General features: G+C 47.4%; 1 protein-coding gene across 1 annotated transcript in view; it reads left to right on the top strand.

Annotated features, from left to right (window-relative positions):
* Positions 1-27672, top strand: part of Garnl3 (GTPase activating Rap/RanGAP domain-like 3) — a gene marked incomplete at its 5' end in the record, with an annotated part of 142495 nt that overhangs the window by 7553 nt on the left and 107270 nt on the right. Inside the window, 2 exon segments of the mRNA XM_005382431.2 lie at positions 8139-8309; positions 26123-26192. Coding sequence (XP_005382488.2) covers positions 8139-8309; positions 26123-26192 — 241 coding nt within the window.

Raw genomic sequence — 27672 nt, 5'->3', positions numbered from 1 at the left:
AAGAACTAAGAATCAACCACTGGGTTTGTAGCCCATGGGATACTGGAATACTTTCCTTTGACAAGGCATCAATTTGACAAGGCTCACTATTCTCTGGAAGGGAAAAGACGAAAACCTCACCGGAGCAATTTCAGGAGATCATGATAGAGGACAAATTGGAAGCAACAAATGTAGCCAACTCTTTGCAAGAGGGAATGAGTTGCAAAATTTGTGGGTGTTTTCTTCATTTGTTTACTTGGATTTTAGGCTTTTTGCTTCTGTTTTGTAAATATGTTTATATCTGATAAAACTGATCTGATAAAGGGAAAGATTTCAGCGTGAATGAAGAGTTCTGCCACTTTGAGAAAGAGAAAATTCACCGAGGATGTGATAGCGACCTTCCCGCATTTGAAAGTTTGGCTTATGAAAAAAGAATCAGGTCCACTCAGCGTCTGGCTCTGGGCTAGACCTAAAATCACAGTGGGTGTGAGGTGTAATAAGGCAGGGTTGACTCAGTGCGTGAAAGCATGGGGCTGGGGATTTAGCTCAACGGCAAAAGCGCCTGCCTGGCAAGTGCAAGGTTGTGAGTTCGGTTCCCGGTATCGGAGAAAAGCCAAAAAAAAAAAAAGAAAGTACATTCCAGGTGGCAGCACCAGTGGTGCTACAATGACTGGAAGGTGCAGGTAAATTTTTATGATGTGAGCTAGGGTACATAGCTCAGCAGCGGCACAGCACCTGCTTGGCAAGTGAGAGGTCCTGAGTTCGATCCCCTGTACCACCCCCAAAAAAATTTATGATGGGAGATGTTAAAGTGTCTGTAGGTTAGATTAGCATTTCTCAACTAGTGCATGTTTTCAGCACACTTTGGGATATAATAATTTTGGTAACATAATTAAGAAGACTGAAACTAATGTTACCCAAATCAGCAGCAGCCATAGCAGCCCTTCTGCAGTGTAACAGTGACCTTGCAGGTGTGGCAGATGGGTTCTTTGGCTTCCCTTCAGCACCTGTTTGCTGCTTGAGCAGAAATGCTTACTGCTTTGACCAAGGTCTCTTTTACTCAAAAGGCAACTTTTCTATGTCTTCCAGTAAGAAGACCGTCTGTTTTTGTGGCCCAGTGGAAGTGGTGCCATTGTTCCTACTAGGAGAAAGTTGTACCGTCTGTCACCCTGCACAGGATGACATCAGCTGTTAGGCCCACAGTCCAGTGACAGGCACTATAAAGGGCATATCAGTAGTAATCTATTGCAGACAACAGAATCCACTCTCCCTGGTTTAAGCAGAAAGGGATTTAATACTGATACCGGGAATTAAGTGCTTACATAATCATGGAAGTGCTGGAAAGCCAACTAGTCTGAGCTCCCAGGACCTCTCAGCTTTGCTGCGATCAGGAAGGCAAGCTTCTACTTCATGACAAAAGCCTAGTCCTGGCTGGGGTGTGGCCCGGTGGGGAAACACTTGCTTAGCATGTGCAATGCCCTGGGTTCAATCACGAGCACCAAGATAAAGACAACAAAACCCACCTGATCCGTGGTGAAGCCAGGAGCTCCTTCTGCCTTTGTTCACTGTAGAACCATGCTGCCAACTCTGGTTTGATTCCCAAAGCTACCGCTGCTTCTTTTGAGAGCTGTAGAATCAAGGAGCTATGACTTCAGCGCCCCACAGTACCCTGTCACCACCTGCAAAAGCAGCATGATGGCTTTGACCCTCTCTTGCTCTGGCCTGCTCAGTTCCCAGTCAGAGACCCTCACGTGGAGTCTAGATCACGGCCTGCCCTGTATAACTGTAAAAGGGGTGAACTCATTTAAGTTTTGCCTTTCCAGCTTTTGCACAGTGCAAGGGGATTGAAGTGGGCTTGGAGCAAGTCACCCCCAGTATGTGCCATAGGCAGTGTCTGTCTTAGGCAAGGCAAACACAACTTAGACACACCGATGGGAAGTCAGCAGCGCAGCACAAGTCACAGACTCCCTGTGCACCGTGGTGCTGCTGCATAGCTGTACCCACTCTTGGGCACTGCCTTCTTGGGCAAGGAAGTAAAGATAGGCACTCCAGCCTCATCTAGGTGGACAAAGAGGTCTTTGCAGCTATAACTGTCAGTGGGCCCGTAGCACAAATGGAAGTGAGCATGTAAGTGCCTGCCTTGCATTTTGTGGCCAGAGAGCACAGTGTCTCTGAAGCACTGCAAGCCATTAAGTACCTGGTGGTGTCCACTCTGTACCTTAGGCAAGCTCGATGTTCCACAGATGGATGGCCTTTGCTCCCACCCTCACAAAGCAGCTAGCTGCCTGCTGGAGGCTGACGCAGTCGAGCAGCCTGACCGAAGCCCCCTCACTCAGGAAGGGCACAGACATTCCAATGTGGTCTCCCTACTCCAAAAGGATGGTTTTCCAGTGTTTCTGAAATTTACACAGTCATTTGTTCTTTCCACAGACACTCACGGACTCCTCTGTGTGCAGGCAATGGGGAGACAGCAAGACGAGGCAGATGGGGCTCCTGCCCGCGTGCAGCTAATATCCTAGCGCAGGGTAATGGGCCATGTGCTGGCACAAATGCACATCTGAGACCGACGCACAAATGCTCATGGGACAGTGACGAGAGGGCGACAGGATTGGCAGTCAGTGCGTGTGGGAGGCAGCAGCTTCATGTTCGCTCCCAGTTCATCCACTGCACAGTTGGTGGCCAGGTCAGCTTGGACTTCACACTGACCTTGGTTTGAAGACAGGCACCAGGGTGAGCTTGCTTGGGTACGATAGTCCTCAGCAAACAGAGCAAGGAGGGCACAAGACGGCGACTGCTGATGGGTGGGTGGCTCCGCGGGCCAACTTCGAAAATGACCACGTTTCCCTCCTCCCGCATCACAGCAGGCTGCAGTGCCGAGACTGGAGGTGCTGATGGGCTCAGGCGTCTGGGAGAGAGAGTGGTCACCTGCGTGTTTCTCAGGCTGTCCCCACCCTGAACGAGCCATGTGTGCAGAAATCCCTGCACTGGAGATGCGTGCTCTGGAGGCACCCTCATCCCTCCACCAGGGCCTCTGTCCTCCGAGAGCGCCTGCGCTGAGTCTCCCTGTCCTGCCCCTCTGCATCTTCGTCCCAGAGCCTTGAGAGTGTGTCTGTGGGATGCTGTGACCTTAAAGAGAGGCCTCCCCGTGCTCTCATTTTCTTGCGGGAACAAGGCCACTATCTTGATTTTTCTTCTGACCTCCATTGGAGTTTTTGGTCTGTGCCTTTGCCGTCTGCCCTCTGCTGCTGTGCTGCCTGGCCCTGTACTGGGGCTGTGGAACAGGAGCAGACCTTTCCGCGTTCGCTAGCAATGCGGGTAGATCCACCTTGACCTCTGTAATCCAAGCTACACTCTGCACTCGGGCTGGAGGTCTGGCCTTTTTGACCAGGAAGGCTCCAGGGGCGGTAGGCACAGCCCCTCCGTGTTCGCCGCTCCCCCATGCTTCTCCCTGAAGCCCCACTGCTGGGCCAGGCTGCCCCTCCACAGGCTACCCAGCTCCCCGATGCAGGGTCATCAGGCCGCACCAGAGAGGCTCTGGGTCAGGGTGACCTCGCATGACTCACGGCCCTCCCTCTGGCAGGCTCATCTGTACTTTTGCTAAAAACCTCTGGAGAGGTTCACGTGTCCGGTACACTTATCCCTGTCTCACCCTTCCTCAGACCAGGCCGCCCCTTCTTGTCAGAAAGGTGGGGCAATAAAAAGAAATCTGCCCCGTCCTGCTTGCACTGCCCATGGGCCTCATCCCTCGGCTCGGCAGTGGTCGGGGTCAGGCCCTCAGCACATGCTGTTCACAGCAGGTGCCCAGTTACAGCATACGCAGTGGACATTCTCTTGCCTCAGTACATTTTCTTCTTTCTTCTGGGTCATGAGTTCCAAGAAATTACACAAATGACCAGTGTGGCTGCCATCTTTGTAAGAAGTTCTTCAACTGCAAAGTATTTTGAACAGTGAAACAATAAAGGTAAAACATAAGCTTAAGAGGAACATAGAGTGTTTTAAAATCAAAAAATAAAGAATACACAAGCTAAAAGAAGTGAATAAGTGAACTAAAATTAATGGTGATGACAGTCTGAACAGTTAGAAAATGAAGATAAGAATGAAATGAAAGTATAAAAGAGAACTCTAAGCCTCAAGTTAGGGTAAAAGATTAAATAGCGGGAAAGGTGTAAAAGAGCTGACGTTTAAATGTTTAAACAAAATCTTAAAGATTAAAGGGCTAGAAAATAATGCTGAAGCAATCTCAGTACTATATCTGAGGACGAGGGGTCTGGCCTTTATCAGGTAAAAACCTAAGAGATTGTAAGCAACATACAGGTTATCTTATCCTGTAACCTTCCGCAGTAAACATGCATTACATTCTGTCTTAGTTACTTTTTCCTCATGTTGAGACAAAATACCTAATGCCCAAATTAAGAAAGAAAAGGTTTATTTAGCTCACAGTTTGTGGAGGTTTCAGTCCATGATTGGCTGGCCCCAAGGCAAGGTGGCACATGGCAGAGGGCAACAGTTCATGGCGGTGGAAGATACCAAAAGCAACCAGAGCAAAAGGGAAGAGCAAGCCTCTTTCTGTCCCTTGTAATGTTGTATGCAGGCTACCAGCCCTAGGGTGGGTGCAGCACTCACACCCCAATCCTAGCACTAGACAGTGAACCAATCACAAGTCTAGATTCAGCTGCCTCTGAAAAGCCCACCCCCACCCCCCGTGACATGAGGCTTTGGGGGGACATTCAGACACAAACCATAACAGATTCCTTGCACTGCTGTGGAGGGATGTCTGAGACCTAGGGTTCGCTGGATGGTCCAGGCATGGATGTCATGCACATTTGCAGATGCATAGAGGAAGGAATGATACGAAAACACTTAACTGGAGAGGAAAGAAAGCAAAGGGTGGGATGTTATAGACGTCATTGGTCCCCAAGATCCCCTCAGACACCCGTCCGTCCCCCCACCCCTTCCGTGCTCCTCCAGCCCCTCACAGGCACCTCTTCTTGTCTGTGTGGCCCTCACACCCTCTGGCTGCCTTGCACCTGTGCAGGGGGCTCGGAGCTTGCTGTCACCCCCACCCCACAGCCCTCAGCCCACCAGTGACGGAGGCTGCAGGGATGTGAGAGCCCAGCTCCTTATCTCAGGCAGGCACAACCCTGAGGAGTCCTTTGCCTCGAGCAGCACTGTCCAAAATACAAAACCAACTACATCTGGACTTGTACCGTTTCTGTCAGCCACATTAAAATTAGTTCTAATGATTTATTTTAGTATTCAACATACAATTGGTATAAAAAAGTATTGGTGACATGTTTTGCAGTGGTTTTGACTTGCACTAACTCTCCCCAGATCTGAGTATGTGTTCTGCTTACACAGCTCCCCTTGTGTTGCCCACATTTCATTTGCTCCATAGTCACACGTCACGAGTGGCCACCCAGCTGGACAGCACAGCACAGCACAGGCTGAATTGAAATTGAAGCCTATCCTGGCTCCTTCCTCTCCCCTGTCCTGCTTCCTGCATGGCTGCGCTAGGTATCACGGTTTAGGAATAAATACAAAGCATCCCCTGCAGACACCTGGATTAAAGGCTTGGTCCCCAGCGCAGCAGTGCTCAGTGGTGACAAACCTGAGTACCCTGACTTGGGCCCAGCTGGAGGAAGTGTGTCATGGGGGTGTGGCTTTGAAGGGTTTCTCCTGCCCCCGCTTCCTCTCCACCTCTTCTCTTCTGTCTTTGCTTCCTGACTGCCATGATAGGAGCAGCTTTGCTCTGCCCTCCCCCGCGCCATGCCATTTCTGCCCACCCTCAGGCCTAAATGCAATAGAGCCTTATCGTGACTGCAACCTCGGAAACCAGGGGCCAAAATAAAATCTCCTGCTTGAAATTGCTCATATCAGCTGTTCCGTCACAAGTCAAAAACTTGCCTAATATATTGGGGTTTTGAGAGCATCTTCTTAATCTTTTGCATGCAAGTATTACCGAGCTACTTAGTTCAAGGGCACTCTGGACGGGGAGATGCTGTCTAAGACAAACAAAAAAAAACCCTCAAGGATTCAGAAAAACAAATGGAAAATGTATCTCTCCTCCCAAAGCCGTACTTCATCTTTACTTACTGTTTTAGTGCAAAGGCAGCTGTAGACTCAGATTTAGAAGACTCGGGGAGCCTTTGACTAAAGAATAACCGAGCAAACACCAAAATGGGCTCTTGCCTTTCATTGTAGGTAGAAGGCCAGAGCCTTTGATGTCTGTCCAGTTGCTATAAAGGTTAAGTAGCCTGAAACCAGCCTGGGGGAAGATTAACTAGAAGTCTATCGGATGTGCAGCAGGGGGCTTCTCCTGCCCGGGACAAGTGCCGGGAGAGCTGAGTCTTCACTCACGAAGGAGCAACGCCAGGGAGACCTAGAAAGGGAAGTGGCCCAGAGACAGTCAGGGGCCAGGGGTTTTGAATCCTGCAGGAAGCATAGGTCCCCGGAGTGACTTCTGCTTAGGACAAGCCTCAGCCTTGGGCCTACTTGGCTGTACCAGAGCATCTTGGAGTGGGCCGTGCCCCATCCCAAACACCCAGCAGTGGAATTGCTGCACTGGGGATCTAGTCCAGCAGCAGCTGCAGCTCCCTGTGCAAACCCTCCCCAGATAGTACTGCCATGAACTGCTAGGTCCCATGTCTTTTGCCTTTTCGTGGTATTTTTAAAGAAGACATAAAGAGGTAGGCACCCTGACGCATGCCTGTAGTCCCAGATAATCAGGAAGCTGAGGCAGGAGGATCACAAGTTTGAGTCCAGCCTAGTGAACTTAGACCCTGCCTCAAAATAAAAAGTGAAAAGGGCTGGGGTGGGGGATGGAACTCAGAGGTAGCGTACTGTACTCGCATAGTATGTGTGAGGCCCTGACTCCAAACCCTGATGCTGCCAGATAAAATAAAGACATCATAAGGAGTACCTCTTGACCAGATGTTATCTAAGATTGCTTTTTATTTGTATGTTTTCCATTTCCAGGTAATTAGATTTTGTTGGCTTGTTTTTCACCTGAGAGAGGTGAGGGAAGGCACTGCTAATTGGCTCAGAAAACTGTTCCCATCAAAAGGAGCAGGGGCGCCTGCAGCTCCTCACAGAGCAAACCTGCACAGCAAACTGCCTGGCGCCACCTCCCCAGTGTGTCAGGGGAAGAGCAGGCACACCCCGGGAATGCCTTTCTCAGTGTATTCCCATAAACAGTCTATTTATGAACGCTGCGGGCGCTCGCTGTTTGCGTGCTATATGCCATTGCCCTGGATATGTGAGTTTTGATCTTGCTGATTTCCAGTGTTGTTGCCACTCTAAGCCCTTTGTTCTTGAATGTGTTGACTAGAAATTAGATAAACCAAGTACTACCGAACTACTCTAGTGATAACCATGAGTCCCCACCATTGTTCTCCAGAGGCAGAAGACTTGGGGTGTGTGGACATAGCTTCGCTTATCAAGTCAGTGTTACATTTTCTTCTAAATAAGTTTGTCATTGTTTAAATGTTCCGTGGATCTTTAGATCTGTATTAGTCCACTTCTCAGTACTGTAACAAAGTATGAGGCTGGGTAACTTCACATGAAAAGACATTTATTTTGGCTCACCATTCTTACGGAAGGGTGAGCCATGTGGCGTGTGGTGCTGGCCTTCCTGCTGGCAGAGTCCTGAGGTGGCGCAGGGAATTACGGGGCAAGAGAGGGGCTGTGCCCGTGTGTCTGTGCCTCGTCTGGCTTCTCTCTCTTCTTACAAAGCGACGGGGTTTGCTGATGGGGGCTAAGCCCGATGACCTTATCTAACCTTACCTCCCAAACGCCCCTCCTCGCACACCGTAGCTGAAATAGGTTTCCACCGTCTTAATACTTCACAAGAGGATTAAATTCCAACATGGGAACTTGGGGGACGCACATAAAACATGCCCAGACCCCAGCAGAGTCCACTGACTTAACCGTGTGGGTAACGTAACTCGGCTGAGGGAGCCGCTGGGATTCGGGCTGTTCCGGGGCGGCACAGGGCCCCGAGCAGTGTGGCGGCGCAGCCCAGTGGGCACCTGGGTCTTGGGAGCGCCTTGGCATGCCCCTGCTCCTGGCATTTGAAAGGGCTGGGGGGTGCAGCCAGGGCAGGGCGAGGTTGGCCTGCTGCCTAATCTGTTTCTCGGCGCCTTTCCCAACTCCTGCCTCAGCATAGCGCTTCAGCCTCCAGCCCCGCTGATGGAGCCACTGACCAAGGGGTCCTGTGGGAGTCCGATGGCACAAACCCTTCTCTGGAAGGCAAAATCGTCTCTGTCCTTCGGCATCCAGCCTCTTCAGACGTGGCCAACGAAAGATCCTGAACTAGAGTCCCAGGTCAACCTGTAAGTAAGTAAAAGAAGCAACGTCTTGATTTGTGTTCATTGTACCTTGAATTCTTTAGCGCTCAGAAATAATATACTTCATACCCTTCAGGGGATAGGGAGAGGGGAGCGGGTGTTTGGCTGGGAGATTGCATTTCTTTTTTTTTTTTTTTTTTTTGTACTGGGAATTGAACTCAGGACCTTGCACTTGCCGGGCAAGCACTGTGCTGAGCTGTATCCCCAGCCCTGCGTTTCTGTTCTTGATGACGTCTTAGTCGTGGGTTTTTCTTTTCTGGCAATATTCGTTTGCACCTACTCTGGCCAGGCCCTGGGTCAGGCTTTATGAGCAAAGCAGATTCAGGTCCTGTCTGCAGGAGGCTTTTAGCTCCCTGGTAGGTAGCCACAGATCGAATGATCATACAAGTAAGCACTAACAGCTATGCTGTGTGCCATGAAATGGATTGCTTTGATTCAACACACACACGCAGAATGCTTTCCGTGTGCCAGGAACTTACGGAGATGATGTCTTCCTTACCGTGGAGTATGCAAGGAAAAAATTCCATTACAGAAAAAATTACAATAAGTATAAAAAGAGAACACGCAAATAATGATAACTATAACTGATATGTCAGTAGACTCAAAGTCCCTTAGCATGTGACCATATTTTCCAGAACTTCAGGCCTTTGTAAAAATATTAGATCATATTTGTCAGATGGATGAAGAAGCTACTACAAGGGAGGGGTACTTGGCTCTCCAGGGAAATTAAGAGTGACGAGGTACAACAATGTGATTAGTGCAACAAGTATTTATTGATGCCTAAAGTACCCAGTGTTTTTGTGAAGCCGAATCCAGGATAAGGCATGGATCAGACTCCCTGGGGAGCCGGAGGACAACTAAGAGTAAGACCCACCCACTGGCATCCTGATTCTGTGGATCTAGAATTTGTGAATGAGGACACTCGAAAATGCCTACCTTTGAGGACTGCACTTGCTAATCAAATCTAAATTCAAATCCCTGCCATGCAGATGAACAAATGACAACTCCAGTGGTGCTAGAAAAGTGCTGTCAGAGGAGGTGACCGGCTGGAGGACAGGGAAAGGGTAGCAGCTGAACTCAACCCCGCAAGACGAGTGAGCGTGGGTCAGGCGGGAGTGGGGAGAGGCTGCTTTGAACAGAGAGAACACACAAGAAGGCGAGCTCCCCTGAGGATGTGTTCCGGCGATGTTGACAGGCATTAAACCCAGGGTTCTCAGCGGGGCCTGCACCAGCGTGACCGTCACCTAAGAAGCTTTAGAATGTGCAGAGGTCTGCACTGTCTCCCCAGAATTCTCAAGGCGAGGATGGGATACAGCACCAGTATTTTTAAAAACTCCCTAGATAACTTATCTCTGACAAATGTTGAAAGCGTTGCTCTAAAAAAGTAGCCACCTGTAGTACAATACGTGAAAATAATTTTGTAGCCCCTTGTGTGTGCCTGTGCAGGGATCTGAACTTTCTTGGGCAATGGGAGCTCAAGTTTTGACGATCTTAAGATGTAATGCAATTTGAAATATGAAAGGATCCTACACTGCAGGTAAATTTGTGATTGCTGCTTTCCTAGTGGATTCAAGGTGTTTATGGGATGTCAGAGTCCACAAGGTATTTTGGTACTGTCAGGTGAGGAATCTATTCAGACAGTGCTGGATACCAGCAGAACTGACGAAGCCAGAGCAGGGCCTTGTACTAGCTCAGATGGTAATAGAAGACCTGGGCTTCTGGTAGCTATGATACACTTTGCTGAGCACCAGAACCTGTGATACACTTTGCTGAGCACCAGAACGTGGGCCTTGTTCCAGGAACTGGGGATGCAGAGAAGGTGTTTCCCCCCACATCAACTGGGGGCTCATACAGTGCTGTTACCTGGGGCCCTCCAAGAAGATTCTCAGTGGAGGGAGTACTCAGAGTTTGAGAACTTTCCAGGCAGAACTGTGAGAGACCTTCATGCACAGAGCAACCATCTATGCAGGAGTGAGCCACACTGAGGCACTCGGGCCATAGGGAAACCGAAAACATCCTGGTCTGGCTGGTGCTCCTTGAGGCGTAGTCCGCAGTGAGCTTGGAGAGGTCAAGAGAAACCAAGACCATGGAGGATACGAGCTGTTGGCCTAGCCGCTCTAGACTGGGCACAGCGTGATCAGATTTGTATACTGGAACGATAACTGGTATCTGTGGGCAGGTAGATGGAGTAAGATAAGTCTGAGACCTATTAGAATAAGAGTGACTGGCAAGTGGTGGGAATTCTGGGATTGACTTGGGAACTGTTTCTTCCCCTGTCCTGTCTCCCTGCCCGGCTTCTCCCTGCCTGTTGGCCTCCTTGCCTCCTCCTATGCATGGCTTTTCACCTGTGCAGGCTCTGTGGTCCTAGGCAATCTGCCATGTGTCCTCACAGCTTTAGATTCTGAGGGGAAAAGTCTTCCCCACCAGTTAGAAGAACCTGGTCAAGGGCTCACACACGGTGCCCAGGCTGGCTCACAGGTCCCGCCCTAGTTCTTCCGGGGAGTGTCCCTTATGGGAGAGACTGGATGGTTCCTTGGCTGGTGAAAACAACCTTGGAAATGAAAAGGAGGGAGCAGGAGGCCGCACAGGATTTACGGGTCATAAAAAGTCAGTGGAGAAGATTCGAGGAGGAAAGGGTCAGTCTGTGGCCAATCAAAAAATAACCTAGAAAGTTATGTCCAAAATGTGGACCACAGAACCAGTTTCATGAGAATCCCTAGTGGTGGGACCAGGAATCTGCGTGAAGGTGTCAGATGCAACACAAAGCCCGAGGATCAAAACAAAAACCTGACTATTGCATTTGCTGGTTGGGAATCCATGGAGCACCTTTGAGACCCAGTGGGCCCTGGAATGGCAGATTGCAGGACTCTCCAAGGCATTTCTCACTTTCCTGAACTTCAGCCTTGGTTCCAGGCTGTTGCTGACCATACGTGAGATAAGATTTCTTCACTGATTAGGATAAAGCAAAGGAAGGCTGTTGGAAAACTGGTCACTCGGGCCCATTCTACCTTAAAAGGCTATCAGCCAGGAGGAGAGGGGGAAAAAATCTGGGAGGTTTTTAACCCCCTCTGAATTACCTTCTAATTCCTGTTCACTCCCAGTCCTTCCTGTGGTCTGCTACAATATACTATAATAAAGTTAAATTTCTTTACTAATCTATACTTCAGACTCAATTTCCCCAGCAGGCTAAATTAGTTAGTAATACTTTACTTTTTAATCTTTTGAGAAAAGCTTTAAAAAGAACTTATCACCAGAGTATATTAGGTCATTCTCAATTTAGACTTAAAAAAAAAAAAAAAAAAAAGAAACTTTCAAAAGCTTTGAAAGACCCTTCTTGTTAAAACAGAGGGCTGCAACGTAAGTGGTTTGCTCCCCAGGGGCATTCTGTCCCCTGTGCTATATTTCCGTGAAGAAACACCCCCACTGCCTCGGAGCAAAGAGGCTGGGCAGCTCACCGGGACCCTTCTCCCTTCCCGCTCTCTTTTGGCGTCCCCTTGCCCACTCGTGCTCTCTCGCCTCCTGTGCCCATTGAGGAAAGCGCTCCTGCGTCTCCTAGAGGCCAGGCCGAGTCTGTCTCAGTCCCTGTTGAAGCTTGGCAGTCCCAGGCCACCATCCCGGCAGGCGTCTCCCCTCTGCAGAGCCGACTCTCCCCCAAGAGCATTGACCCAAAGTCTGAACTTGGGGGAAGCAGCAGGAAGCCCTTTTAGGTGTAGGACTCAGCCTCTTTTGCCAGTGAAACCCTGATGGTAAAGCAATTCATATTTTTCCCGTTTGCCTGACTCTTGTCACCAAATCACAGCTGATGCTAAGCACAGAGCAGTGGGGCTGACTTACTCAGAGCGCTAACAGCTGGGAGCCAAGCAAGGACGTGTGTGGTGGGTCTGCTTTTCCTTTCCTTATTCCCTCGTTCTTGCCCATCTTACCAGAGCCCCCAGCGCACAGAAGGTGCTCGTGAAGTGTTTGTTAGAGTAAGAGGAGAGCGAGGATGCTGGTAGGAAGACCTCTGCAGCGCGGTCTAAGCGAAGCAGAGAGCGAAATGGAGAGGGGGCAAGCGACTAAATGACATGGTGGGATTTCAGATACTCGTGCGCAGATGGCCTACGCAGGGCTGTACATTGAAGCTCTGTTAGTAACGGCAAAATACCGAAAGCCATTTAACTAGGAGATTGGTTAAGTAAAGTACGACACGCCTGTTTAAGGCAATACTCTGCAGCCGTAGGAAAGAAGACAGGAGCTTTTGGGTACCAATTTGAAGGGATCACCAAGGTACATTAAGGAATACAAATAACAAGGAAAGATGGTGTGGCATTTTCTCTCATCATCCAGAGGGGATCAGCTTCAGGACCCTGCCCACTGCAGGTTCAGAAATGTGATCACTTGTCCAGACCCAGGATGGGCCCAGAGACAGGAGACCAGTGAAAGCAAGGCTCCCACTTATTCGGCCAGGCTGCAGTGTGCTTTGCTGGCAGGCCCACCCGAGGCTGTTGCAGTGAGCAGTTCAACCCCTAGCAGGCAGGTCCCTTCCCTCCGTTTCTCATCGGCTGAGTCTAGGGGTAGAGTCATTGTGCTCACTGCCTAGGTCCTTGGCCCACTCCCTCTACATACATTCTGTGGGTTTAAAGGCAGATGATTAAACACAGGTAGGTAACTTTTTAGCCGCCTGTACCTTTCCAGTCAGAGTGAGCACATTGGAGCCATGCTTTATTGAGTATCTACCTGTTCCCCCTTTGTTTAGGACGCTTTTAAAGATGTCTGGCCTCAGTCACATCCACAGACAGGTGGGCAGTTTTGTCTACTCGTAGTTTTCCACTCAAAGACTATTTCGAAAACGGGTAACTTTAGGTTTCTATTTCTTACGTTCAGATGTCAGATCTGTGAGCGATGTAAGGTGGCGTCGTTTGCACGTAACGTCTGCGTACTCTCCCACATACTTTAAGTCATTCTGAGGTTACTCACACTCCTTAACACCGCGTAAATGCCAGGCACGTGGTGTTGTGCTGTACTGGTCGGAGAATGATAACAAGGAAAAGGCATCTACATGTTCAATGCTGAGGCAATTCTTTTTTGAATATTTGCAACTCATTTTTTGTTAAATCGGCAGATGAGGAACCCCTGGATACAGAGAACCAACTATCGTATGCGACCATGTGTGCAAGAAAGGGGGAAAGATGAGTGTGCATTTCTCTTTCTCTGTGGATGTATACAGCATCTCTCAGAGATAACAAGAAGCAAGAGAGTGGCAGCAGGAGAGAAAATGGGGGACTGTAAGGGTAGAGGAGGGAGAGGTTTTCCCCTTGTAGCCTTGTATATTCATGAGTTTTGCAGCAAGTGAAATAATGGAAAAAAGATACATCGATTCCATCGTAATTGTCAGAGGGACGCTGTGGAGGGAGCCAGAGCGGGGCCTGGTGCCTGCCAGCTGTCGGTGTGAGAGAGACAATTGGACAGGAGCCTGAGCTGGAGAGCCTGGGAAGAGGGCCACAGTTCTTTGCCAGTGGAGTCAGGAGTGAGTCCGATCTGCGGCGCATTATGTTTTAGGGGTTGCTGTAGCATCCACAGAACTGTGTCTGGCAGTTGAACGTCTGACTTTACAAGTGGGGAGAAAGGTCCTCGGTGAAGGCGTCGTTAGCGTTGAGACGATATTTGAAGGTGCAGAAGCAGTGAGGTCTACAGGGGCGGCGGCCTGCACCGAACGGGAGGAGGTGGACCTGCTATCGCTGTCCCTACAGGCTGAGAGGGCTCGAGGAGGGGCTGGTGAGGTTGCTGCCCCGTGGGAACTAAAAGCAGACAGGAGGATGGTCCAGCTTTCTGTGAGAACACCGTGGCCCCTTTCTAGACGTCTTCCTCGCTGGTGAGCTCCGCGTCTCCTGTAGGAATAACTGCCCAAAACCATCATTTTCCCCCAAGGAAGTTATGCCATTACCGCGAATTGTATTCCTTCGACTATTCAAGTCTTCTCTTTCAAATTTTATATTCCTTCAGGACCAGCAACCCATTTTTGATGCTCACCTCAACTCAAAGTACAGAGCACCGTGAGGACACACTATAAATAGCGATTAGGTAATGTTTTGCTTTTTAATCAGTACTTTGAAGAGGCAAAAGGCCATAGCTGAGCTGCCCTGCCCTAAATTCTCTTAGCCAGCCCCGATCTTTGTAATTCCCATTTTGGCCTTGGAGACAGGCTGGTTGTTCTCTTGTCCACTCCCTTAGTAATAGAGGCTCATAGTTTCAGTATTTCTGCCTCCTTAAATTGGGTTTATTCCTCCATTCTCTCAGTACCCTCCAAAGCCTGGGTTTCATAATTTCATTTTCTTGGGAGACTGTTTCCCAGCCAAAGCAGCTCAGAGAGTAAACACTGTAGCATATCTTTGAAACCAGTTTGACCTCAAAAGCACAGCGTGAGCTCCTTCCCGCCCGCTGTAGCCTGTCTGTGCCTCGAGGAGAACAGAATGTGGCCAAGCACGGAGCGGATCTGAGTCGGTCCGCACGCTTACAGTACCAGAGTCATTGCAGAAGTAGCCAGGGGCCTTCTTCCCCCGGGTCACCACAAGGCACAATTCATATCACTTCTGCAGCATTTACTTTTCTATTTGAGACTAGATTTTTCACATATTGGTGTTGGCTATAAAAGGATCCCAACATGCTACCCCAAAATAGCCACGTTGGCAGAAGAATTACCTGGAGCTGTACGCAATTGAGGAAAGACAAGCAGGAAAGTTCTTTCCTCTCTCTGCCTAAAATCAGAGCCTAAATTTCCCTGGGTGAGAGGACAACGCCCCCTTCCCTGCCCCTGTACCAATAGAATCACTTTTCACTGGAGACAGAAAGCATAGATAGATCCTGATGAATAAACCTCACTGACTGGTCCTCGTCTCCCCTTGGCTCCCCTGTGTTCAGCTTTCCACAGTTCATCATCCCGAGAACCCCAGACTCCCTCCCTGTGTCCTGGGGCTTCTCCGCAGTCAATCACCCTGTGTTAAAGTGGTGTATAAGCCTCAGTCTAATTATTTCTTTGGGTTTCATTTCTTTTTTTGTATTGTCCCCCCCACCATGCGTGTAAAATTTAATGTAGGATTTTATACCCTTTCTCTCCTATAATCTATTTTTTGTCAGTTTAATCTGCAAGTTTCTGGTATAGGACACAAGAGGGTTAAAGAAAACTTTTTTTCTCTGACAGCTCTGTTCTCCAAAGGAGAACATTTTAGACTACTGCAAATTTTAGCTTTCTCCTAGTTTCCTACAAAGAGAATTTTTCTGTGCTGTTGATTCTCAGGTGCTTGGCTTCCTAATGAGAACTGCAGGTGCCCAGCTTCCATTTACTTCAGTATTTATTGCTGTCAGCCCAGACACCATGAGAAGTGCTTCCTATGTCTTTTCTCATGAAATCCAACAGGCAGGTGCCACAATTATCAGGCAGCCTTTATGCACATATTTCTCTAAGCTTGTAAATATTAATTTGTCTAAGTTTTGGTTCAGTATTCTATATTTCCTTTTCTTGTCTTTTTGTGGTAATGAAGATTGAACCCAGGGCTTTACACCAAGCTACATTCCCAGCCTTTTATTTATTTATTTATTTAAAGACAGAAGCTCATTAAGTTGCCCAGGTCGGCCTTGAACTCATGGTGATCTTCCTGTCTTTGCTTCCTGAGTGCTGGGACTACAAGTGTTAAAATTTAACTGTTGTAGTTGATTGGCTCTCTAATGTTATAGTGTCACTTAATTGCATTACCTGTTCATTGGACAACACTAATCTCTAGACATAAGAAATACCAGCTTCGTTATGAACTGACAGCTAGTAAGCCATGTCACAGTTTGTTCTTTGTGATAACTTCCATAGCACTCTCTTTGTTCGTTCATATTTCCGTCATTGTGTTAACCTCTGAAATGAATTTTTGAAATTAACCTCAGGTAACATTTACAGTATTTCTATGTCTGAGTCAAAAACAAATTTCAAGGCTAAGCTGCATAATGCATGTGAGCCCAGGGACTGTCTCCACAGGCCTGATGCTGGAGGCAGTTATGAAATAATGTGTTTACTCTGCCTCTTCTTGAGGAACTTAACCAGTGCGGCTGGCTGCTCCCTCCCCAACTAGCCCCCTGTAAAGAAGAAACAAAACCTAGAGAACAGGACCACTTTCAGACTTTGAAAGTTTCCTGCAGAAGAGATGTTAGTGTCTTTATATGACCTCGAAGCGCGGGCCGGCTAGCTTTCACTCATTCATTTGCCCATCACTCAGCAAAACCCTGCTAAGAGCTAACTCTATACCTGCTGTTATACTGGTGCTCAAGATGCAGCCTTGAGCAGAAGCCACAGAGAACCTCCAACTGTGACGTTAAATTCGGGTGGGGAGACAGATATTGGCCAAATACCGCCTCTGACCCCCAGCCTGGGGAGAAGGGGTCAGGAAGAAGTTGGAGAGAACACTCGAGGTCCTAAGGCAAGAAGCAGCTCCAAGTGGAAGGAAAAGGAAGGACGGAAAGCAGGCAGTGTGGCTGGAGGGCGGGAAGAGTGGGGAGCACAGCCAGACGAGACAGGTGGCCGGGGGTGGATAAGCGACGGGGAGGAAGTTAAGGAAAAACACACGGATATAGATGTAGGGCCAGCTGGTAGAAATTAAACTGTGATGTATTTCAACTTGATATAGGGAAAAAACAATTTAACAGGAAGTGTGGAGAATCTGCAGGCACAGGGCATTGTTTCTCCCCACTAGTGATGGTGAGGGGAGACTGGGGAGCCGCCGTTCAGGTACCTGGCAGAGAGGCTGCGCAGCCACAGGTAACAGGTTGGACACCAGATGGTCCTTAAGTGTCTGAGCTGGAAGTCCCCGGAAGTCTCTTCCCACTCAGTGAAGGAGGCAGAGATGAGAGGGTTCCCTGGGGTTTTGTAGAGGAAATGCCTTTCATTGGCACCCAGTGGGTGCGAAAAGAGGGTGTCAGTGCTTCTCAGCCTGGCTGTAACAGCCTTGCTGATAGAACGCGTTTTGACTAAAAAATGCAGGTACATGGAGCCTCTCCTGAGGGTGTGGATTGAGGAGGTCTGAAGTGGGAACCGAGCATTTACATATTTGGATTAAAAATTACAAAACAAACTTTAAAACTTTTGCAGGGAACAAGAGAGACGATGACATCATGGTGGTGAAGGGTTTCTTAAATCAGGAAAACAAAGAAAAGATGGAAAAGATGGAAAACATCCACATTCTTGAAAAGATGGAAAACATCCACATTCTTGTATCTACAGGAGAATTCTAAAATATCTTCATGATCAAAGATACTAGAAACAAAAGAAAAACCACTGGGAGATGCTAGAAGACAGCATCTGTAATTTATTAACCAAACAAGGATTGGTACTCAGAATATATAAATCCTACACATCAGTTAGAAAAAGACCACCAACAAATACAAGGAGTGGGAAAAAGATATGGAACAGGCAGAGCCTGGAAAAGATAGCCCAGATGGCAAGGAAATGAAGGAAGAGATGTCCCTTGACAACTTAAGCCATACCACAGTGAGACAATACTGCAAATCCTTTATACTTGCAAAACTAATACCTGATAATAACAAGTGTTGGCTAGGCTATGGAACAGAGAGAACTCATGAACTGCTTGTAGGCAAGTGAATTGGTAGAAAAATAACAGTGCACACTTCATGGCCCCACAGTTCCATTCTTCGGTATGAAATGCAAGGATATAGTTGCACCTGTTTTCAAGGGGATATTTAAAATGGTGTTTATTATAGCATTTTTTTAAAAAGTTGGAAACAACATAAATGCCTAACAGTAGGAGAATGGAGGAACAGTGGTATATTGCTACAGCAGGATACTATAAAGGGAGTTAATGCTGTCCACATCTCAAAAGTATATTGCTCAATCACAGAAATTAGTTGCAGAAAGATATGGCTAGTGTAATACTCACTAGTATGAAAATGTAAAGCATGCTAAACAGTATAGTATATTATTTATGAATAAATACGTAGGTAGTAGAAATATAAAAACATTAGCCCTGTTAGTGGTTGTGTCAGAGAAGGTACACAGGGATTCAGGTGTCTCTGAGCTGGGCCCACTGGTGCAAGTCTGGGATCCCACTCAGGAGGCCCAGGGGGGAGACTGAGGTCAAGGTCAGCCTGAGTGATTTAACAGGTCTCTCGAAAGCAGGAGGAGGAAGAGGAGTCATCATGTATATCTGTGATATTCCTTACTTGATTCTTTATGCTTTATCTTGAAATATTTTATAATAAAACAAATTAGAGGAAAAAATCCAGATGCTTCTGACACAGAGGTAGGTTTGAAAACCAAGGTGTAGAATTGGTGCTTCTCAGATTTCAGTGCACGTGTGTGTCCCTGGGAGACGCTGTTAGAGTGCTGATTCTGTTTCCTTAGGCCCAGCGTGGGCGCAAAATCCTGTATTTCTAACCAGCCCTGGATAGCAAAGAGTCAGAAAAACCTTGTGCCTTCCACAACTCCAGCCCCCTAGGAAGCATACAGAAATTCCATTCAGGATAGCGCGTCTCCCTCAGGGTCTGGCGCAGTTAGGAGCAGATCTTTTGGCTCCCAGGAGGGAAACAGCCTGGGGAGATAGACTTGGAGAGCATTCCCCACAGACACAGGCCTGCAGGTGGTTAGAGCAGGTGTACAGTGACATATGGTGGCTGCTGAGCTTTCCCTTACATTACATTTCTGCCTAGCACTTTTGGGTCAAGTGTTTATAGATCCATGTGGAGCAGGGTTTCCCAAACCAAACCAACTCTGAACTCCATCTTAACTTTACAGAGACGCCAGCATCACTGCAGCATTGGGAAGGGGGAGCAGGTGTGCAGATGGTTCACTTCGAGGAATCAGCTTCTAGGTAGCATCTCCCAGGTGTCCGGACAGGGTCTGCAGCCAGAAGAGCATGGCAGACCCCAGGCCTTGTGTGTGCTCTGGGGCTGTTTCACACTTACTAGACTTGCTACACACAGGCGCACTTAGCATGCACAGTGTTCCTGGGAAGTTCTGCGGAAACTGGACTTTTCATTCCCACTGCACTGCTAGCTCCGTGAGAGCAGGGACCATGCATCATCCGGTTTAGCTCCTGGCATGGTACCTGGTGCCTTGTAGGTGCTTGATAACTGTGTATTGAGTGAGTAAAAGAATTTCAACACAGTTTGTTTTTGTTTTGAGAACAGGGTCTTGCTATGTTTCTCAGGCTGGCCTCAAACTCCTGGGCTCAAGCAGTTATCCTGCCTCAGCCTTCCAAGTAGCTGGGACTACAGGCACACACTACCTCGTCCTTTTGTTGTTGCTGCTGATTCTGTTTCCTTTTGTTTGTTTTTTGTGGCACTGGAGATAGAACTCAGGGCTTTCCCACTGAGCTACATCCCCAATCTATTTTATTTGTTTATTTTATTTTATTTAAGACAGGGTCTTATTTAGTTGCCCAGGCTGGGCTCAAACTTGCAATTCTCCTGCCTCAGCTTCCCAGAGTGCTGGGACTGCAGGAGTGAGTCACCACTCCCAACTACCATGTACCATCTCCTTTTAAAAATTAAACTTTTTTAAAACAATTATGGACCCATATGCAGTTATAAGAAATAACACAGAAAAAGCCCACGTACCCTTTACAGGGTTTTCCCAGTGGTGACATCTTTTATATAACCGTAGGCCAGGTCACAACCAGGAAATTGACATGGATACCCTGATCTTAGATTTCCCCAATTTCACATACAGTTTGATCACATGTATAGATTACTGTATCCACCAACTGACAAGAAACAGAACAGTTCCATACCTTCAAAACCCGTCTTGTTCCCCTGTTCTAGCCACACCCAACTCCTCTTTCCCTCTGTCGTTTTGTCATTCCAGGAATGTTATATAACTGGAATCTTGTAGTATGTAACATCTGGGGACTGGCTTTTTTCCATTCAGCATAGTTAATTGGAGATTGGGTGTGTCTAACAGTTGTTAGTTCCTTTTGATGATTGAATAATATTCCATGGTGTGGATCTGCTGTAGTTTGCTTAACACATTCCCACCGGCTTGAGCCCCTGGCAATGAGACATACAGATTATGGCCATATCGTGAATGTGTTAATTTTTGGCCTTGCAAGGACTTGTGGATTATTTCCAGTTTGAGGCTATTACAAATAAAACTTCTGTGACCGCTTCTACGCAGGTTTTAGTGAGCATAATATCCGCGTTTCTCTGGAATAAATGCTTAAGGGCACAGTTGTGGGTCCTGTAGTAGCTGCGTATTTCATGTTATAAGAAACAGTCATTTCCATCCCCATGTACAACGTATGGGTGTCGTTTCCCCACATCCTCTCCGGGATTTGGCGTGATCACTGCATTTTATTGTAGAGATCCATTTCAGAGGCACTGGCAGAGATCATTAGGGAAGGGAACCTTGCAGGGAGTTATCATGAGACTATTAACATGTTCACAGTGGGGCCATTTTAATTCGTGTGTCTTGCTAGCATGTGGCTCTGAACCACCAGCGGTACGTGCATGACTGTCCCATCAGGTGGCACGGGACAGTCCCATCAGATGGTACAGCCGTGCGGGAATGTGTTAATACGTAGGAACGTAGCCGGACGTGTGTCTTTGTCAGCAACTTAGAAGATGATTAAATAATGGTGAAATAATACCACATGTGCCTGAGGGCGCATCTGAGAATATAAAACGGAAAGGAAGGGGAGGCAGGGAGAGGAGAAGGGGCAGAAACACACCAGTGTTTAGGTAGAAAAAAGGGAAGCAGAGGGAAAAATTTATTCATGATTAATTTATTCAACAAATATTTATTGAGCAGCTCCTATGACAGTCACTTTGTAAGGTACACTGGAGCGTGGTGATGGCCAGGATAAGATTCCTAACAGACAGAGTAACCAGCGTTTATTTAGTAGCTTTTCTGTGCTGGATGTTGTGTTCCTTATGAGCTCTTTTAATCCTCCCGCAGAGACAGGTGTGGTTTGACTCCTTGTTCTAGAGCAGAAAACAGGCTCAGGGTAGAGAAGTAACTTGCCCAAGGTCACAGAGGTCGTGAGTCAGGGGGAGCTGTCTGGCCACTTTGTGGTTGGTGTTTTTTGCTAAGGAGGGTGAGCTGGAGATCCTGGAGCAAGGGGCCTGCGGCACAGTACCCCCAGAAATTCAGTAGAGCACGGGGAGCCATCTGGAGAGTTCTCAAATGCCAAGACCGCTGATATCCTGCACTCTTTCACTCTAGACGTCTTGCTTACTTTCTACTTCCTGCTGTCTTCAAGAGAGGACTGAATTCTTCCATTTCACCATTAGAAACCAACGTAGGATTGCATCTCTGCTCTTCTGTGTCATGACAGGACACCTGGTCACTTATGTGCTGTCCGCTATTCTTGTACCTGTAGTTAGAAGGCCCCAGGCTCCCTCCAAGCCTACCTCTGTAGTCTGGCCCAGTTAAAAAGCTTCTCTGGCCCTTGGCAGGGGGATCCCTTCTATCTGTCTCCTGCTGTCTGCTTGTGGGGACCTGAGGCACTAGCGCTGCCGACGTTGACCTCTCCTATTGGTAGCCTTCGAAAAACTGCCCGTTGCCTCTCACAGATTCTTTCCACTCCCCAGGAAACTCATCAGGAGTCCTCTTGTCACTGTCACCCATAACCCTTCCACTAGGGCTAAAAGCCATCGAAGCCTGGCTGGTTAGGGCCTGGCCAGTTGAGCGAGGGCCTTCTCCTTGGGGCTGCCTGACTCCCTGGTTTTCCTTATTCAATTTCAGCAGCTCTTAGCTCACTGGGGGGCCTTATCTTGCTTTCCAGGAACCTGACTTGGATCGTGGCAGCTTGTCTAGCCTCCTTGCAGAGCTGGAAATCTTTGTTCCCACTACTGGCCATATGTGGCAATTTAGCATGGAGGTCCTCCGCTCTGTTCATGCTTGCAGAGTGTGATCCAACATCCTCACACATTAATTTGCTAAAGCAGAAGGGTTTCTATTTAGAGCCTGGAGCACTCTGCATGCAGGGAGCTGGAAGCTCCCTGCTCGTCCGCACCTGCCCAGGTTTTCATCTGGCTGAACGCTCCAGCCAGGTTTCACGTGTCTTCCCCTGTCATGGCAGCAGAGGACCCCAGCCTTTTCTGGGTGAGGGCTACCAGCTAGACCAGCACTTCTAGGGAGAGGTGGAGTGGAACCGGAGTCTTGTCCTTGACCCTGTCCCGAGAGGCCTGCTGATTGGTTCTGGGTCTCCTTGACTGCTACAGGAGGGGAAAAGACATTTTAAAGCTCTTTTTAAAAATCAGTAATTGTTGATATTCAACTCCCCATCCCAGGTCTCTGAAAAGCCCTGAAAGGAATTCGTATTAACAATAAAACCAATAACAATATTAGCTAACACGCAGAATGGTTTTCATGTAATACATGATATGCTTAGTACTTTGCTTGCTTTTTCTTGTTTATTCTTTGTAGCCCTGTGAGCGAGGTGGCATTCTCAACTACAGTTAGAGATGAGGGAACTAATAATGCCCAGAAAGGCTAAAAACCCATCTGTGGCTCCAGCGATGCTCAGATAAATGACATTGCACTTCCCAGGTTGCTAGAGACCTTGACTGGCCTTGTCCTTCCTTCCTTGAAAAGTGCTGCAGAATGATGAACAGGTTTCCCGGGGATTCCTGAGGCATCTGGAAGAACAGTATTTTTCTAAGCATTGCCCATGGACCACCTGCAGCGGAATTCCTCAGACTACTTGTTAGAATTGCAGATGTCCTGAACACAACCTCTGGGAATGGGGCCAGGGGATCTGCATTTTACCAGGCACCCTCAGGGAATCTGCTGGACTCCAAAGTCTGAGAAACACTGCAGCCAAGCATTTCCTCAAGATTCGTGAGACTGTGCTACAGGAAGTGACAATTTTTTTTCTATAAAAGGCCAGTTAATAAACAGCCCAGGCTTTGTGGGCCATATGGTTTTTACTGAAACTGTTCAAATCCACTACTGTAATACAAAAGCACCATGGACAGTCCATAACAGTGGGCGTGGCTGTGTTCCAAGAAAACTTTGCTTTTAAAAACAGAGAGTGAGTTGGATTAGGCCATAGTTTGTGAATGTCTGGTGTACAATCATCCTAGCTACCAGCCCTCTGACAGATTCTTTCACTGTTCATTTATGTATGGAGAGCTGTAAGGATGAAATTGTTTGTCACAAAAGATAAACCCTGAACCTTAGTGATACAGAACAAGTCACTTCTCATTCTTAGCACAGCCCAGGAAGGGTAGTCCTAGTTGGAATCTTCTGTGTGGTCATTCAAGGCGAAGCCTCGTTCATCTTGTGGCTTTATTCTTCCTAGTGCAGGGAGGCCTCCCCATTCAGTTAGTGGATGAAGAAAGAGCACAGATTATTCACAGGAAGTTGTCACCGGCTGGATTTGGAAGAGGTACCCATCACACCTGCCCACACCTCAGGGGCCGGAACTCTTCTTCTTTGGAGTCCAGAAAGAGGTGATTTCTCAAGCCCAAGAGGGCGTGAGCTTGTAGTCCTGCAGCAGGCTCAGGAGAAAGGAACAGCTTTTGAAAACACGTGCTCAGAGCGGCGCCTGCCTTGTGGGCCAGGACTATCCCTAGACTGAGGGACGAAAAGCCAGCTGCCCATTAGGGAGAACAGCAACAGGCTGCCTCCCTCGGTGCCTGTGTGGGATGCTGTTGGGTGTTAGCTAGTGTGCGTGCAAATAGCTCCCTTAGTGCCACGGCCAATGACTAAGTGGCCATCGTGTGCCAGGCAGTGGCCCAGCCTGACAGGAGAACCAAGCTCCTTGTGCAGGTCTAGGTGGTCCTTTCCAGAACCCTGTGCCAGGTGCCCGGGGAGAGAAGGCTATGTGACATAGTTGTCCTGAGTATGTGCTGCAGCCCCAAGAAATGCCCCCCCGTGTAGTCCAGCCTGGTTTCCGTCACAAGCAAGCTCTCTCGGTACAGTGCGATGGATGAAATGTAACAGGGAGGGGGACAGATAGAGACTTCTCTTTACTGCTCCCCTGGTTGCTTTTATGGGATGTTGTTTTCCCTCTGAGAGCTGTCTCCAGGGATGTAGAGTTGTCATCCTTTGCGTGTGGCTTTGGCAGAGTTAGGGAGCTGCTCCATATCTTAGAACCCCTTGGTGGTACTGAGGGCAGTGCCGGGAGGTACCTGTTTCCCTGCTCTTCACAGTTGCCGGCCCTTCATTCTAGGGCTGCTTCCACTACCCCTGATTTCATCATGGCCCCGGCTGATACTGCAGCGGTGGATTGAGGTCAGAGCCGACAGCGTCTGCTCTGTGCTTGATCCCTGTCCGCGTGCATGGACGCTGGAGCCCGCGGTCTCTTGGTAACCAGGCCGTGGGGAAAAGATCTTGGGACTGTTGTGTGGAGCAGTAGCAGCATCTCCGGGAGGCCTTTCAGACTGGACTAAGGGCACAGGCGGAGAGGCCAGATTTAACAGACTGGAATAGACTGTGGAGAGAAGTTTTTTATTCTCTTCCAGAGATGTTGTTTTTTGTCAGTCGAAGCAGAAAGGTGGCCAAGGTAACATCTTTCAAACCTCCTTTCCAGCTGCCTCCTTTGATTTGTTACACATTTTCAGCTAAGGGAGTGAGGCCCACAAAAGGTTAAATTTCTCATATAAGATTAATTCAGCCATTTCTGTGGAATGGTGGAGGCAGAATACCATTAGACTTTCTAATCTCATTTCTCTCATGCTGTCTTTCTTGGAGCCTATCAAGCAGTGTCCTGGCAGACAGTCAGTTCTGTGGATACTAAACATCAGAGTCAGGCTCCTGCTGAATGTGCCAAGAGTGCTGTAATTTAGAAAATGTAGCCCACCTTGTAAGGAAGGATGAAAAGGTATTGAGCACACCTTTCTTTGCATGTGAGATTACAAATGCTTTGAATCTGTTAAACATGTAATTGCTCGGTAGTTTATTTTCTGTTTTATTAGAGTTGTTTGCATGACATATTACAACCAAACTGACTAGAACTGTTTGTATTTTGTGGATCTCTGTTGGTTTCATGAGTACTGCTTGGGGTCTTAAATATACTAACCAGCCAATAAGCTATGTGCCTTTTGAGAGAGTAACTGTACATTCAAGATGCAACTGCAGTAACAGTTCTGTCTTTGTTTTAATTGCCCTTCAGCTCACATGTGAGTTTTTTTTATCTGATTGAAGCTTGTGTTGAGGAGGGGGAGAGGAGGGAGGGAGGTATTAGCTGCTGCTGCTGCATTAAAAACTAAATATGCGCAGATGTTCAGTTTTTAGATTTTCTGTTAGTTCTGGTCTTTTTTCAAATTGCCATATGAAAATCTTAAAGGGGGTGGGGGCGGAGGAGTGGAGCCTATAGGGATTTTCAAGATTTTTTTAAATTTCAGCCTAAACTATAGCATTAAATAATGCTGGTTATTTTTAAGTTGCATATTTGGGACAAAGAGAGTCTCTTAAGTGAAAGATAATTGCACGATCTGGTTCAGCAGCTTTGTCCCTTGCCTCAAGTTACTACTGCAGGGCTTTCTATGCCCTCTGGTAATACAGAAATGAAATTATAAACCACCAGTAGCCTTGGAAATTTCAGTCGATTTCAAATGACTAAATATTTAATTTAGTCATTGCCTATACTTCCAGGGATGACTCGGGCATTTTTCTTTTTACTGAGAGCTTCATGAAAGCCAGGCTCTGCAATGGCTGCTGGGGACCGAGTCTGTTTCGAGGAGGCTCCCCTGCAGTGAGGAGCCCGGGCACTGCAAACCTCCGTTCCATAGCAGCCCTTTTTGCAAATGGTAGTTGATTTTTGCAGAAGGTTTGTGGCCAGATCGCTATGTATAATACTGATGAAGCATTTTTGTTCCAGCTCTGTCTCGGAAGACCTAGGCTGTAGACGTGGGGATTTCAGTAGGAAACATTATGGATCTGTGGAGCTGGTAAGTTTATGCTGTCTGTTCAGTGGTGGTGCATTGATTTAGATTTAGAGACCATTGCCACTCTCCTCAGACCTTTCGTTGTATATTTACTGTTAGACTGTGTGAGTGCCATGCAAGGGTTAGATTGGCATAAATATTTATCTATTTAAGGCTATGATAATTTGCACGTCTTTATTTATTTTTATTGTTATGTACTTTTAATCTTGTATCTCCCAGTTTGTTAAAAAATATGTTGCGGCTTGAATTTTTCTCTGCTGATGGTATATAGAATTAAATAAAATACTTTGTGAGTTAAGAAAGGTAGCATTTTGTTTTTATATTATGTTGTTCCTAAAAGTTCATAGATCTAGTTTTGAAGGTTGAAGTACGATTAAAATATGTATTCTGATTTCCTGTACCGTTGCCTTCTGAGTATGTGGCAGGAGTTAGAATATTTATGAGCTCTTCCTTTGCTCTTAAAAGCATACTGGTTGGACCAGATAAATCCCTGTAATAGACGGTAAATATCTGGGATGAAAACACCCACATTTTCCAAATGAGAGACACTGGAGTTTGTGGTATGATTTTTAAAAAGTATATGTTTTCATTTTTAAAAGAGGCATAAGGAAAGCATATATAATACTCTCAGGGCTTTTTTAAAAGACAGAATTGTGATTTTTTTTTCTCAGTTGCATGGGAAGTTAAACAAATTGGAGGAAAATGTGCAAGTAAATTCCATTGATTTTTGGTCATCACTTTAAGGACAGTGGTCTACTATTTTTGTCTGTCTATAAAAGCAGATCGCTTGTATCCATCAGTATGGTACTTGGTTATTCCTTCATTAATATAAGCTGCCATTCTTAGAGGGTTTAGGTAGTAGAAAAAATTTTACTAGAGTTGAGTCCTAGTAAGGTTCAGCTTGAATCGAAGCATATATTACAGATTTGACCATGTACCTGGCCCAGGACTGAGTATTCTTGAATATATAAAATAAATAAAAGATTTGTTTCTTGTTCTTAAGGAGCTTACTGCCCTCCAGCTGGGAAGATGAGATGCATAAAATATCTAAAGAATGAATTTAGCCACGTGAAAGACACACTGATTGCCTCAGTCCCTGCCTATTCTGTGCTCACTGGTGATACCGTGCCAGCTCAGACCGCTGCCTCTGCTCGAGGAGTGTGTGTAGCAGTTACACAGAGTTGGGACAGGTGAACAGGGTGAGAGTCACAGATGGAGGACACGGGGAGCTGAGAGAAAGAGGCAGAGCCCCGTTCTAGCCGGGGATCTCAGGGAAGTGGCGGGGATGGCCATGTGGAGGGCTGTAGGAGGCGGGTGGGTGGCAGAGAATAGACCGTAGATAAAGGTAAACAGCATGGTTCTCGACAGGTGTTCTGGACAGTGAGCAAATGGCCCTGCCTAGCAGCGTGGGCGAGACTGCGGAGCCCAGTGGTTATACAGTAAGCAGGCCCTGGAATCAGGCACGCCTGTGTGCGTACACTCC

This window comes from Chinchilla lanigera, unplaced genomic scaffold (assembly GCF_000276665.1).
Source record: "Chinchilla lanigera isolate Chin_1 unplaced genomic scaffold, ChiLan1.0 scaffold00018, whole genome shotgun sequence".
NCBI lineage: Eukaryota > Metazoa > Chordata > Mammalia > Rodentia > Chinchillidae > Chinchilla > Chinchilla lanigera.
Note: the sequence above shows the minus strand (reverse complement) of the source record. Positions and strands in the feature narration are given on the sequence as shown.